The following is a 16,199-nucleotide window of genomic DNA, read 5'->3' on the forward strand; positions in this document are numbered from 1 at the left end:
CCAAAACTTGGTACAGCAGGACTTTTATCTTCTTTACAACTAACTGCTGCTTTGGATTACTCTGGCCCAAGTGCAGGACTTCATGTTTATCTTTGTTAAACCTCATGCAACCATTAAAACAAAAACTAGAAGTAGCGGCTGGTGTCTGACACATATATTTTTCCTATCACAGCTTCACACAGAATTACACACCCTCCCAAGGTCTCACTCTACACATCCCTTCTAAGCAGCCAACATTCACACATGCCTGACAACGCCAAGTGCCCTTGCAGCAGGTGAAATTTCTGATCATCTTACCTACACAGTTTGATCCTGAGACACAACCAAAACAGGCAGATGGGACAAAATTAAACAGCCGGGCACACAGTGATGAGACTCCTCTGCACCAGGCAGAGAAGCACCCAAAGTCCTAGGTATACCCGGAATTTTTCTGTAGTTAGCAAATCCAACTTGGATTAGTTTTAATATCAGCGTTGTGCCACGAAGTACTGTGACCGCAGAAAAATCCCCCTTAATGCCACTGGACTCAAAGAGCAAACAATAAATATAAAGAGCATTACAGTCTCAAGAAATCTTACCAGCATCCTTCAGGGCTCTTCCACAGATCTTGTGAGATCAGCTAGAACAGGCCCCCTCCTTGAGGCACTGAAACCAACATTTAGGATAAGAGATGTCTTACCACTACTGAAAGCTTACTGGTCATTCCTACAAGCCCAGATACTCATGTAAACAAATACTGAGGAAGACTGCAACTGGCTGATGCAGGTCATAAAAATCCTAGCACTAACTAAAATGAATGCAATAACAATGAAAAAAATTATCAGCCACTGAGTATTGAAATGGGAGTATAAAAGTTTTTCAAATCCTTCAGTACCGCAGTAGGAGAAGAACTGAGCTGAATCAGAGCCGAGACTCATCATATAATTTTGATGCTAGGCATTTGATTGTTCAGAAGACCATCCATTTGCTGTAACAGCTTTGATGGAAGGAGTATTTAGGCATCCAAGACTAGAATTTAACACTGATAATATTCGTGTAGCATTTTCTTGCTAACCCGTCAGCAAATTATTGCACTGGAAGTTGTGAGTTGTGTTTAATGAGATTTAATTTTTTCTTTTATCTATAGCAGTTCTTTGTCTATTTCTTAGTTAGGTATCAATTCATTACACCTAAATCATCACATGCCTTTCAACTTCTAATACCTTTATTTCCTCCCGTTGCATTTCCTATTCAACTTTCATTATCTTGAGAGGGAATCATCCAGTTACACACAGCATGAGATCATATCTCTCCTGCTGCTAGATGGATGTACTGCAGTTCAAGAATGCACATGCCAATTTATTGTGCTCTAGCAGCAGTGTTCAGGAAGTTTCCCTACTTTCATTCAACAGATTTTAGCTTTTAGCTGTCTAAAGGCCTGGAGCCTTTAGACTGCAGGTAGGATGTAGTAGGAAATCTAAACTTAGTGTGATAGATGCCCAAGATCCTCTTATAGTTAATGTATTTAATACAGTCATGGAATCATAGGATTGATTCAGCTGACCAACCACACAGATATCCAATGTCATTTGTTTCGGGATAAGGCATCTTGGACTGGAAAGTACAGGTCAGGCAGAAAGGAATGGATGTCCCAGTGGACGCATCTGTCAGACCTGTGTGGCTATCTTGGATAGCTTGCGGCATCTCAAACGACACCAGAAATTCAGGCAACTCAGTCAGGCCCCTCAAAACAACCACTAAGCGAGCTAAATTGTTTTTGATGTCCGCTGACGACATCTTCATTGTCATAACAGGAGTTTAGATACCATATATATGTGCCTAAATACAGACATCTTCATTTCAAACCAAATCTTTGCTACTTTTCCTAATCCTTATATTTAGTAATATTACTCATTTTAATTCCTGATATACCTTTATTTTTTTGCATTTTTGGGTAGAGGAGTAGTTTTTGATTAAGCAGTTGTTTTTGACTTTTGTGTTAACAGAGCTACCATTTGAGAAAGACATTGTAAAGACTTCATCAAGAAAGAAGGAAAGTCCTGTTACCAACACTCGTACTCTGGAGAAACTATGATCATCAGGGCTTTGTTTGGCTTTATCCTGACTGTAACTCTAACAAAGAGATATAGGAAAAATCTATCTCAACTGTATACAGAAAGCAGCGGTGAAGCAGGGTGCAGGTACTGATTTGCTCCCTTGAGCAAAGACTATAGGACTTCTCACTAGTGCAAGAGGCCTGCATAATGTTGAGCCCCCTCCAAGATCTCTGTGAAAACCCAAGAATCAAACATGCACCCTGCACACAAGAAAACTGAAGGACTCAAGAAGGTGAACTACTGGGATATGTGAAATGTATTCTCAATACACCAGTCCCACACGCAATCACCTATGGACAAAAAAAGCCCTATAGAATTGTTTGCACAACCGTTTACAAGGATGTAACACTTGAGCCTGCCACTATTTGGGCAGGAAATACTCAAGACTGGAAAACCTTACATTAGTTTTGCATGGTGGAGAGGTCTAACACATCTACGTGAAATTTTTGCTACAATAGAGAGGACGAGCTCTTTATGAGAAGGCTGCATCAGTGCACCAGGGACATTGTTCACTTTCACTGTTTTGGAAGGTGGATGAAACTGGAAGGGCATTCGCCTGGAGATATTAGTCTTGTCAAGGCAAGAGGAAAAGGCCTGAATGGATACAAAGCAAAATGATATATGGAAATGTTGCAAAAGTACAGGAGTGCTATAGGTAAGAAATAAATCCCTTTCACTATGGTGGTTGTTCAGTCTTAACACCATATGAAAATACATGTTCTGAAGATGAAGATGAAGGACAGTGCTATGGATGTCGTTTCATGTGACCAGTCCGAAAAGCATGGTAGCTAACATTTAATTTTAACACTCAACTTGAAAGAAAAACATCCAAACTCTGAACCGAGACGGAAAATACAACAGACGTCACAAACTCGAAAAACACAAAATGGCATCTCAGGATACATCTCAGATCAGTCAAAATCACATGAACAATGACTCCTCATGTGACACTAGGCACAAAAGATGCAGTGCATCAAGGATGAAAACAAAACCACCATCTACCATAGACAATGTTCAAAATACCTTGCAGAACAGTTGCATGCATGATTCAGAGTGTGGAAAGCTCAAAGCTAGCATGTGCTGACCATAATATAAGCAGCAGGCCTAGATTCAACACCAAAGCTCTAGAAAAATTAACTGATACCTACTTTGCTTTCACAGCACACAGTTTATGACTGAACGCAACACTCCATAAAAATTGTTTGTCCTTGCCTAATTCTGTAAAATCAAAAGAGGGAAGGGAAAAAGTACCAAGAACAGCTGAAAGTGAAAAATTTGAATTGATTTATTTAGTAAAAGATGTTTAGAAAAATTAGCTCTTTTTCTCTGATAGAAACCATGTGGAAGTCGCTACACTAATAAAAATCTCCAACTGTGATAGTAATCTCCAACAATATGATAGTAACTCAAATGTCCACTTGAAGAAATAAAAACAAACCTTCTGATTTTCTTCTATTTCAGTTCGCATTTTCTTGTCTACAGGCATTCGGGTCAGTGATCTGTAAAAATAAAATATTGGTATCACTCAATCACTGTATTTTTAAAAATGCATTAAATAATGTGAAACATGTATTTTAATACCGCATCCAATGCACTGTAATTGAAGAATGCTGTAATTAAGACTTAAAGAGTAATACAGTGTCATAAATATTATAAATATTTTATTTTCAAAACAAATATTTTGTTCTGTGTTACTCTAGTAAACCCAGGTTTCAAATTTATGCTACATTTTGTTGAACTAATATTCTAAGCATATTTTTTACCACTCTCAATTTGTCCTCTTTTTTTTTCTGGAAAATAGCATATATATTATAAAAAACTAAGTTGTTTGATCATCTAAATTACCTAAATAAATGCCATGTTTGTATATTGTAAGTTAATGTTAAGTAGATGTATCTTATACTGTACTATGCGTTCACTAGTTTTGAAATAAAAATTGTAGAACAGAAAGCAAGAAACTATAAACATTTCTGTTGAAAGAGAAACATTGCTGATTAAGATTTAAAAAAAATATTAAAAGAAACTGTTAAGTACAAAGAAAAGAGTATCTGAAGCCAAGCTTTAATTTGGAAAAATGGAGAAAGGTTAGGAAAAAACACTATCAAGTCAGAAGTCTCAAAAGCTGACTATGTAGGAAACTGCTTTAAGGGACCTTCTACCAGCAGTAGACATGATTCAGGAACACTACAGAACTTTTCTCATTAAAAGAATACCTGTAATTGATGGGAATTATTACTGAGAATTTAGTCAGCAAATGAGCAAAACAGCTACTTAACAGAAGGACTTCATAGCAAGGTGGAAATTTAACGTGTGGCAGTACTACCACAAATATTATTCTGACTTCATAGTAATAGTTTTAGAGAGTTCTGAAGTAAAAAATACTTTAGGGAAAAAAAAGCTCTGATTTTTATCTTGCTAAACTCGAAATAAATAGTAGTAGGAATCAATGTTTATTCTGCATACACAGGTGATAAAAACTGCACAGATAAAAAGAATGACCTAAATCTTTCCAAATAGCTTAGAGTAGTAAGGCAGAAACATAAAAAAAAAGAATGTGGAAATAATAAAAAGGCAGAAAGCAGAAGACAAAGCTGGCCCAACGTTAGCGAGGAAGTAAAATATTTATCAACAAAAGGTAAGCTTTACTGATAGTTTTTTTGGTAATAAGAAAGCAATAAATTAAAGAAACTAGCTCCTCGTCTATGCATGGCAGTTGACAATGCAGGATTCTAGGAAGATTTTAAGGAGAAAGTGTGGTCAATCCTCGAGAAGGACACTCTAGGAATTTGAGGTCACAAGTGTAAAAGTACCTGTGAAAGACGGCTGTTCATTTTGAGTTTAGTCATTTGTTGAATTTTTTCAGAGCTTCAAAGTTTTATGTGTGTTTTTCTAAATATTAAGTGCTAAGGACTCACTAAAGAGAAACACTTTACTGTCTGAAAGTAAACAGATACTATTTATCATTCTACATGATGTAGGAATGTTCTTGTATGACCTTAAGGTTGTAATATTTTCTATCGTATAATTTTATGCATCTTTATTCTTACCTGGAAGAACATGTAGCTATGTAGTACTGCATATTAAGGGGAAAAAAGGCAACTTTTCACGTGTTCATAATGTTAACATTCATGAATGATAAATGAATAGCAAGAAACAGAGTATTATAATTCTTATTACTGCATTCTTAAATAACAGATAATTATGACACATATACAACAAAACAAAGATGAAAAGTACCCTATAAAATATATTATCAAAATGTCGCCATGACATGTATCAGTTGTTACACTGTCTACGTCCCCTGGCATTTTGCAAAATCTACCTCAAACTAACCTTTTCAACTGGAAATACTGAGACACAAAAATGCAGGTTATAAACTAGAAAGTGAAAGAAACTTCCAGAGGAATGGTATATTCATTTTTTATGGTCTAAGGAACCCCTCCATTTTTAAAGAACTTATAATATTTATTTTTTATTTTCATAACTATAGTTCTAAAATTTTTATACAGCCTTTTCAAACCAAAATTTGCATAATTAAAAATGGTTGTTTTCATATTGATCTGTGTGAAATTTAAACAATTTTAAAATACTACTATTATAATGATGAGTTATCTATCTAAAGTGATGAAGCAGTATCTTTTAATTTCCTGTTTATTCTAGGGTTTTTTTTCCCAAACTAGTATTTTTGACTCAGCAGGTTAAGCATGATTAGATTATTAAGGAAATATATTTTATGCACTGTTTTTACACAATGCCCCTTTGATTTAAGTTTGTTGTCAATGCAGACCTACTAACTTTAAATTATTTAAATATTTGTAATCTCTCATGTTAAAAATAACATACTAGATTAGCATATCAGAATAAATCATACGGGACAGAACTGCAATTCCCCTTTTAATAATTCTAAAGTCGTCTTATACTTTTACTCACAAAAATAAAATGTTTGAAGAGGAGGTAAACTGTACTCTAATGCCACAAATACACAGCAGGAGTCAGAGTGGGGTGTAACAATTTAATGACTTTTTAAATCAATTATTTAAATGTCACCTTGCATACTTCAAACCGACTTTGCCCTGTCCTCTAAAGAACAGAACTGGCCTTCCAGTTCAATATGATGTACATTTCCACTATTTCTAATGGAAAGCTGCATTTTCTGATTGCTAATCTAAGTGTAAACTTGTACCTTACTATTTCATAATAATTATGTTGCAGGCATTTAAAAAGTTATTTTTCTTCCTTGAAACAAGATGTTACAAAGGTAGTTTTTCCATTACAGCATAGATTTTCTCTAACAGAAAATCAGAGATGACAATGAAACACTGTGATAATCAACCAAGAGTTGTAAAATGTGAAAGCACACTAAGAATCCTATTTAGCATCATATTTAATTCAGTAATTCAAGCAAATATTGCTCATAGGATTACATGAAGAACTTATCAAATATAAAGAAAAGCATTTCTCAATTACAATATAATTGGCTTACAGAACGAGCAATTTTTAATATTAGTAGAGAGGAAAATATTATTCATTTATTTCGTATTTATCTTGATCTTTTATTAAGTAATCTGTTATGGGAGACAGATCTTCCCCAGTAAGAACACTAACATACAGTAGCCGGGGCCCAATCTTGTCAGCAATCTTGTTCTTAGAACTAATGTGGGTGGATCCCATACTGAAATTTATTAATAGAATTTCGCTTTTTCCTACTGTGAGCAGAACTGCTATTAATTCAAACAGAATTTTCCACCTGGGAAAACATCACTCCAGTAAAAGCCGGGAGGACTAGGCATTCCACCATAAGTGCCTGAAGGATTAGGATGCCTTCATGGCATCTGCATCAGACAGGAAACATTTAAGAGACTGATCATGAGCTCTCCCAGGAGCTACTTTCTACACAATGAAATTGCCTGGAATCCATCTAGCAAGCTGTAAAACATGAATATCTGACTGCAGGATTTGGATATAAATCTGTATTACTGTCATTAAATTCAAATGCAAACTTAAAAACAGTATTTGAAAAACAAGCTTAAATGTCATACCTGGCTCTTATTGGGAAGTTCTGAGCTATGTCTTTCATTACCTTTAAGGCATCATAAACAGGGGCAGACATAATTCGAGCAGCTGCTTGAAAACTAAGATCTGGAGAGAAGAAAAAAAAAAAAAAAAATCACTGGAAATATTACTCTCAATACTGCCTACAATCAGAAAACTGTTCCATATACATACTGTCACTATTAACATTTTTTATGTTTCAATTATCCATTGCAAAAGATTATGAAGTAACATTATTAAGGTTGAAAAAACAGGCACTTAAAAGTTGGAAATACCAAATTCAGGCTTTCCTACAGAATTCTGCTCGGCTGTCTTGAGCATACACATTGTACATGTAATTTCTAAGTTTATAAAAACACACAATTCATCATGTAGTATTATGCCAGTATCACAAGGGTATCATGCTCAAAACTAGATACACACAACCCACAGACACCCATAAGTGCAGTAAAGAATAAGATCTTCCCAGCTCCAGGACTTCAGAAGATTTTCAGAGAATAGATACATTAAATGTAGAAGGCTGTTATTGAGCATGAGGTGTACAATTTTCAAGACTAGCAGCAATTTCACAGGAAGAGAAAATGGAGACTCATGAAAGAAAGGCTAATCTACTGTCAAATTTCAGTTCTCCTAAGTGTCTAGCACAATTTTTAAAGGGATCTCATTTTTCTCTCCATGCTTTTTCTCAGAATGAAGTAAATTTTCATGTATCGGGACAGTTTATAATTCATTTGCCTATCCACTGGAAAAACAATTCAGTTAGCCTTCTCTGGTGCCTAAATTGGGTGTGACAAATCTTGGCACATGAGACTAGGGAAAACCCAACTTCGATACCAACAGGGTAAGGCAATAATATACTAGGTGCTTCCATGTACTTTGGATACAGTCTGCCTAACTACCTCAGGGCAATGAGGCTTCTTCCTCATAATCTGCTAGTTAAGACATCTGAGCAGAAACAGAAGGCCTCGGGTTATTCAGTTTGAGGAAAGCTGATGCCACATATAGTAAAAAGTGCTGGGCAGAAAGTCATAGAGGATGCTGCCTAGTAGGACTTTGCACCATCTTTTTGAAGCAATTAGGAAAAAAAAAAAAAAAAAAAGCTGGAGAAAAGTGAATAGCACAGAAACATTCCCAGTTTAGCCTGGCAAGGTATACCTTGGCTAGAAAAAAAGGTGAGTGTGAGAGGTGGAATGTTAACTTGGTATTTCTTAATACTTTTAATAAAAAGTATAAAGAGATCACTGTTTTCAAAAACAACATCCAGATCCCTTTCAACAGCCACATAAGCTGTGATCAGGTGAAGCAATACCCAATTGCTGCTCCTGCGAGAGAGTGATGCTGTGCAGTTAGGACATACACTTAACATCCTTCATAAATTGTTAACCGTTTCCATTTTATGCTGAACAGCTAGAGTACGAATATCTAAATCCCACTGAGGCAAACTGACGTGTCTTTTCATCTTCTTGGTTATCTCTGGTAAGGGACTGTCACTTACAGACCACCCCCCTTGCAGCACCCTAACACAGCTGAGAGAGCAGTATAGGGCACCTTGGGGAAAAGATGATCCTGAGCTTAAAGCAGATCTCAAAGTATGCTTTGAAAGCTAACGAAGCACTAGAGATCAAGAGGCTGTTCACACAGATAAAAGAATGAGTCATTAAAGGGAATACCACACTGGTCCTCTGTGCATCATTTTTCACTATGAATAGTAAACCTAACTACTTACCTAAAACAGAGGCTCTTGAAAGACAACTCTTGAATGGTGTTTAGGGTCATTTATAAATAGAAGTATGCCCTATAGCTGAAGGAGTTTTGGTTAAATTTAGTTAAATTTTTACTTGGAAGCTAATTAAAGGAAATCAGAGAGTAGCTGAGCCATTAACTCAGCCACTATAATTAGTCATTAAGAATGAACTAGAGAAAGCAGCCAGTCGTGTCAGGAGTAAGAGTATCAAAACAACTGCACCATAAAAAGAGGGGGCTGAAGACCCCCTGTCTGAAAAGGCCCTGAATGTCCTTATCACAAGCCAGTACCAGTCTTTCTGGCACTGAACAAACAGCATCCCAATGCTTAATTACTTTCAACACTGTATGAACTGGTTTCTTGGGGAGCAGCACCGATTTCATTTTTTATTTATACAGCCATAACACCACAGAAAAGACCACCACTAAATAGACACCTTGTAGTGGCTTTTGAAGATAGACACTAAAGGGATCAAAGTTTCACAGCTGCTTCTGCTTGATCATCAACAGAGTGGTATTCAATCATGTAAAAAAAAAATTAAACAGACAAAAAGAGAATTTTATTTTTATTTGCACAGTAGATTGCTCAGGAGAACTGAAATGCAATGTTTTCCAATTTTTTTAAAATATTGGACCAAGATAAATCCTGCAGCTGAAGGGGGTTCATTGATAAAAGACTGCAAGTGAACTACAAGTATCTCAAATAGCTAGTTTCAGACTGGATACGGCTAGCAAGCTCCAGTCAGGGTCCCAAAAAGAAACTGAAGTTCAGATGATTGCTCAGTCTCCTTCATTGCACTAGTATAAAGGCAAATCAGTTTTGATCAGGTTGTCCTCTACAACTGAAGAATGTAACAGGCAAAATTTAGTTGCCTAAACTTAAGTGTCATGACATTTTAGGGACCTATTTTACAGTGATTTATAATTCCATTCAAGCTACAGAATGTCCTGCAAGTCATCAAAGAAGCTGTTTAGAAATCAACTTCTACATATTTGTTCTCATTTTCCACAGGAGAGCTTTTAAAAGCATGTTCTTTCATTTGATGTCACATTAAAAAAAATGTATCAATGTGAACTCCAGTACACTGATAAAAGTTAGAATTTATGAATTAAACAGAACAAGCTGTCTTAACCTGTATTTCGTCCCAACTCAATAGTCATGTCAAAATGATATTTTTGCCTGACCTCTCTAAAAAAATATCTGAAACTAAATTTAACATCCAAGATAACACATCAGGCAAAAAAACGGGCAATATAACTTCCGTCTTTAAAATCAATAAAGCTAGTTATGATTCTCCATCTTGCAAAATGACTTCAATCCTCCTTTAATTTTTAGCATATAATACTGGGACAAGATACCAACACATTCTTTTTAAATACTTGATGTAATATTGCCTTTTTATGAAATCATATGTCTCTTTTTAAAAGAGGCTTTTATCATAATGTTGATACATCAACATAACAAAGGAAAATTAGAGTACTGTGTTAATTCAGAAAAATGCAATACATACCTTGTAGCTCCCAAACTTTCAGCGGTTCCATGTTGTTAGTAGTTTCAATTAGATGTTTTTTAAACTCTTTCAGATTATTTTTCAGATTAGGATGCATCCGTCTACAATATTTTTTTTTTTTTAAAAGACAAAATCAATGACATCCATCAATGTCTGCTTTTATCCACAGTATTGTTCACAGCTAATACTGTATCTTCAAGGTAGCAAGCAAGAATTAAAATTTTAATTCACTCTTAAAACAAAAATGAGGATTTGGGGTGAGAAGAGGTGATTTCTGAGGACTAAAACCCAGTTAATTAGATGGAGGAGTTCAATTGTTTTGTAGTGATCTGTCTCAAACCCTGCCACGTAAATTTTGATGGAATAAATGAACTCAAAGAATAAATATTATTAACACACAATACAGGTATCTCTATAGTTATTTTGCTATAGCATAACTTATATCTAACTGTACACTAACTGTACTATAGATTAACTGTAACTGTACACACAGTTTGTTGTATTACCTACAAAAGATATAGGCAAGACAATGTTGAGAACATCTTTTATAAATTAACATCACTGACAAAATCAAACTGCTGAGCACACAAATTACTAGTCAGACCTGAAGAAGAGCATGGTGCCCAAAAGCTTGGCTATTTTTTTGAAAACATAATGGGCAAAGAAGTTTTGAGGGCAAAGAATTCAGCCTGCCACAAGACACCCTTGAATGTCAAACAATCTCCATTAGATTTCTAAAGATTCTTCTACTAGAAGTATTGAACAAGAAGCAAAAAGTAGCTAAAAAACAGACATCAAAAGCATTAAGGCTTTAAGTTCTGTAATATTTCATAGTTTATTTTAGATATTAAGAAGTTTCACAAGGAATCCCTGTCTCCTCATTTTTTAGCTGTTGGATGATATTAACTGTTGTTCTTTACTGAAAAAGACAAATATCACTGATGAAGACTGATGTTCTGGAATTGAAATATAGTCCAGGTTCCTCAAAGAAAGCATACTCAGCTGAAAAGGGAAGCAAAGACAGAAAATTCCTTTTTTTCTTACTTGTAACATAGACCTAGGAATGACAAACATAGTTCGTACTCTTAGAAACCCCTCTATGAAGTAGCAAACTCTTAACTAGTTTTGAGTTCTTTAATTACTGTTTTTACTGCCTTCTTTGCAAATTTACCTTGATGAGAGAGAGACATATACACACACACACACACACGTATATGTTTTCTGTTCAGACCTTCAATTCTTCTGTGAATGACAGACAACTGACAAATAAGACCTAGCCCCAAGCCACAACCAAGATCTATTATTGATGCTTGGTCCCTCATTTCTCTTATTCACTTACGCTATGGACAATGCAGGCACAAAATCAAACACACATAAAGCCAACTGAAAAAAAGCTACCCTTCTCTGGATATGTATCATGATGTGGGACTGAATTATGTTAATTTGCACAATCAAACAGTTATATTTCTAAAATTGTACGTCTTCTTTCACATCTGAGAAAAGTATAACCTTTGACATGGCTATAGCTGAGGGACAACTTACAGATTACTGAAGCATCTCTTTCATCTCCAGTATGAAAAGGAGAAGAAAAATATAGGAGTCTGGAAAGAATGTCAAAAAGTCTGAGTAACTATCTGACAGCTTCAAAATCAGTCACAGTGCAACATCAAGAACCTGAGTATAGCTAAACCTACCACAATCCAAGAAGAAAAAGAGCTCAGATAAAGCTATGACATAAGCGTTTGATATTACCTGCTGTGGAAGGTCTCTAATACATAGGGGAAACAACAAGGAAGCCTGCAGATCTGGGTACATTTCTATCTCAATGTGTTTACTTTAAAAAAGGCAGAAAGGGAATAGGGTCTCAAGAATTCAGACAGCATTAGCAGCTCTGAACTCTGAGAAGACTTACAGCTTGGTGAGAATATCTACAAACAATTTTACTTTTTGCTTTAAATAGTAAGAGAGAATAACACTAGAGAAGACCCACACTCTTGAGTTTCTTGTTGAAGAAAAAAAACCCAAGCAAACAGGATTTATATTTCACTGCATAGATCTGTTACAGGAAAAGGGAAGCACTTTTGATGACTGCAACGAGCCCTCGATAAGGTAGCATCCAATTTCATCTAACAGATTGTAACCTGAAGATAGAAGAGTTCCTGCTAGAACAGAACACAAATTCACAAACTCCAAAATAAGACGACAGCTATAATAAGCATATCTTCCAAGAAATATCACTCCTTAACTCTAAGAAATGAATGACTATTGATCTTTAAAACACCTTACATAGCTATAACACATGGGTTTGGATTTGTTGTGCTACTACTCGCATTTTGAAAACAAACATTTTGATTCTAATTATCTGAAAAAAGAAGTAGCAGCAACAATTTACTGTAGATACAAACAAGAAAACATGGTGTTCTAAGTTTTTATGGCTGTTGCCCAGAGGAAATTTTTTGCTTTAAAAACAATTTACCGTATACATTCTAAGGGAATTAGAAAACTAAAAGCAATAAATTGAAATTAACAGACTAAGCAACTGTTGCATCCTTACATTCACAAGAGAAAAAAAAAAAAAAAAAAAAAAAAATCAGAATTTTCACCAGTGGCAAATAAAGTCATTTCCAACATAAATCTCACTTCTTCTATAACTTTTTTTCTATTTTTGGTTCAGGTTCCAGAAACAAATGCAGCAGTTTAATTATAACTTATAACAACTCACTTTAATTTGCCAAAGAGAAATCCTTGGACATCACTTTCCTCCTCCTCCTCCTCCTCCTCCTCTTCCTCTTCTTTTGTCTCATTAGCTCCTGAACACATAGCACACATAGACAATATAAGCCCAGAAAGTTACTGATGTATTATGTTCTTAGGAATAAAACAGTTAACAGAAACATACAATCAAAAAGCCGTCATTCCCAGATGTAATTTCAATTAGATTTGTACTTATGCATTCATATTTTGGCATCAGAATGAATCACTTCACAGGACTTAGCAACATTCAAATTAATTTTTAAATATAATTCATCCAATGGTTACATTTTTTTATGTAATGAAATTGATATGGTTAAATAGTTCACTTCCCAAAATAGTAATTTCTCAGTTTGATTAAGTGGTAAGGTATAACTCTTATCAGCCAACTACTACCAAATTTATGCTTGAAAAGCATGATGACTTTAAAGCGCTTGAATGTCCGGCTAGCATTTGACATAAGTCAGAGATCAGTTTCTTTCCCTTAAAAAATTAAACTATTTTTTACATGACTCAAAGGCTATTAAATCTTAGTTTTACCAAAGAGAGTTAACTCACTATCTTTATATCTTGTAAATGCCCATGAAAAGTAATTTCTCTGTGTCAGAATGCTACAGCTACCACTTTTTGTAGTAAATGTCTCATTTCAACACGTAGTAACATACCCAGGCACCAAATTCTATGATACAGCACATCTTTCCTACAGAAGATTGTGGAAGTATTTCCACATAAATTCAGAAAAAAACCCCTCACCCCTGAAACACTAATGTGTAGATACTGTAGTAATTAGCATATTAGAGATGCCAACAAACAAAGTAATCAGAAGAACAAAGGTTAAATAATCTTATACTTATTGAAAGGAAGAAGAATGGGTTACGTTTTGAAGAGCTACAGAAAACAACAATTAGGGGTTAGGCAATGAACTATATCCTAAGCATAGCTATTTACAAATGCTCGCATATATTTTGATGTCTTAGTTCCTAATGCCCGAGACTTCCTTCTGTAAAAACAAATTAAGTATAACCTTCAAAACATTACTGACTTTATAACTGAAGACTATAACATATTTCAATAGTATCTCCAATAAGATATCATAAATAAATAAAAAACCCACATACCTTTAACCTGTGCGTCATCTACTGCTTTATATTCTGTGCTCTTTATTGCAAGTTCTACACCATATCCAGATAAATACATTTTTCTAGAACTTGGTTTCTGTTTGATGATATTATTTTAACAGAACAAAAAATGTAACTTAAAAAACTGTATTTATAGGAGATTAACAATATATAATACTGTAACTTTAAAACGTTATGACAGTCATAACTTAAATTCATCTTTCAATTTATGATTAAAAGTACAAAATACACCACCAAACAAATTATACGAGTCACGCAAAGCATATTGACAGTCTATTGAGAAGGTATGTAACAAAGTAAGGACTTCCTTTATCTCCTGCATCCTCTGCAGAAAGGCTGTGTCAAAGCTGTAGTCCCTTCACCTAGCAGTAGAAGAAGGACTAGAACAGGCAGAGCAGGTAGCACCCTATACAATTATTGATACCTTACAATTCACATTTTAATTTTAATGTTAATTTAATTTTAATGTTTAATTTTAATGTTAATTGTTAATGTTTAATGTTTAATTTTAATGTTAATTTCTTTGTAATGTTGCCAGATTTCAGTGTGTTAGGAGGAAATTCTCTATTTCTGCATCAGGCTAATTCTTTCAAAAAGTTTTATTTAAAGAGTTAATCACTATCTGCAAGGAGAATTAAGAAAATGTATTAAGGTATCACTGCTAAAAACAGGTTGCCGCTTATTAAGAACAACAAGTATTTCTAACTTTGGAGTGGAAGTTTGACATTCAATAGTGTAATTACTCAGAGCATACTTATTTCTGAAAATGTGTCCTTATTTGCCCCAAATGTATGAAAATCCCCTTTCCAAAATGCAATTTGCACATGCACAGCCGCAATTCTTGAAAGCCTTTCAGCTTTAGCTTACAATTTCTAAGCATCATTCTGTACCGAGAATCCTCCAGCACACAACTGAAAACCCAGCAGGGCTGGGGGTGTTCTCTGTTGGTCCTCTAAGCAAATCTCAATGCAGAGAGCACTGCACTCTCTAAGCAGTGTCAGTGATACTGGCAAAAAAAAAAAAAAAAACATGACAGCAGAAAGACTGTACCTCTTCTGCTCTCAATGCTCCCTCTTCTGGCATTTAATGCAAAGGAGGATGGAGAATCCACCTCAGTGGGAACCAAAGAATAAAAATGGATGTTGTGAGGAAGAAGGAAAAGGAGCAGGCTGAAGAAAGAGGAAGTACAGAGAGGAAGACAACAGGCATTTGTAGGGACCATGGTGCATGTCAGAGCAAGGAGCCTGTAGGTATTTAATTGGAAAAAAAGTGCATAAAAGAAGAACAGAAAGTTCAGTAAAAACTATACCCCTAAACAACTTAGAATTTAAGACTGGTTTCCTCAAATTCTCTATTTCATTACTGCGAGCAAACAACTCAAAGCCATCCGCAAACTATGGATCTCATCTCCCTGAAATGCCTGGTCTACGTAAATCACAGCAACTTCTCACTCCATCAGATTATTCTTGTATTAGCTGCACTATTTAAGAGATACACTTTGAATATAAATTACAAAAAGCTTCCAATAACTAAAATTGAGGACAATGTAGTTCCCTGTACTGGTATTTGACTTGTGTTGTTTCTTCAGGGGGAAGAGTAAGTTAAGAAAAGCATTCATAAATGTTTTGTTTAAAATACTGACACTGTGGAACGCAAACACTGAAAAACTGACCAGTGCTGTTGGCTCTGACAGCTCATGCTGCTCTACTGCAACCAACATAGGAGATTATACTGAGAATATATATAAAATGATAAGTGATTGATTATCTACTCCAGCTCCCATTTTTCTAATTCTTGTTACGAATATGTTCAGTCTGCTGCACCAAGATTCACCCAAGATCTTCATACAACATAGAAAACCCAGACATATAACCAAAAAAAAGAGATATTTCAAGATCAATCAGTGA

At 35.1% G+C, this 16,199-nt stretch overlaps 1 protein-coding gene across 1 annotated transcript in view; it reads right to left on the reverse strand.

Annotated features, from left to right (window-relative positions):
* The window catches only part of UGGT2 (UDP-glucose glycoprotein glucosyltransferase 2), a gene marked incomplete at its 5' end in the record, with an annotated part of 93,482 nt that overhangs the window by 63,074 nt on the left and 14,209 nt on the right, over window positions 1-16,199 (reverse strand). The window contains 5 exons of the mRNA XM_082332838.1: window positions 3,535-3,595; window positions 7,136-7,235; window positions 10,403-10,503; window positions 13,125-13,212; window positions 14,272-14,368. Coding sequence (XP_082188964.1) covers window positions 3,535-3,595; window positions 7,136-7,235; window positions 10,403-10,503; window positions 13,125-13,212; window positions 14,272-14,368 — 447 coding nt within the window. The remainder of the gene's footprint in view (window positions 1-3,534; window positions 3,596-7,135; window positions 7,236-10,402; window positions 10,504-13,124; window positions 13,213-14,271; window positions 14,369-16,199) is intronic.

The sequence above is a fragment of the Platalea leucorodia genome, assembly GCF_965183815.1.
Source record: "Platalea leucorodia genome assembly, chromosome: 2".
NCBI lineage: Eukaryota > Metazoa > Chordata > Aves > Pelecaniformes > Threskiornithidae > Platalea > Platalea leucorodia.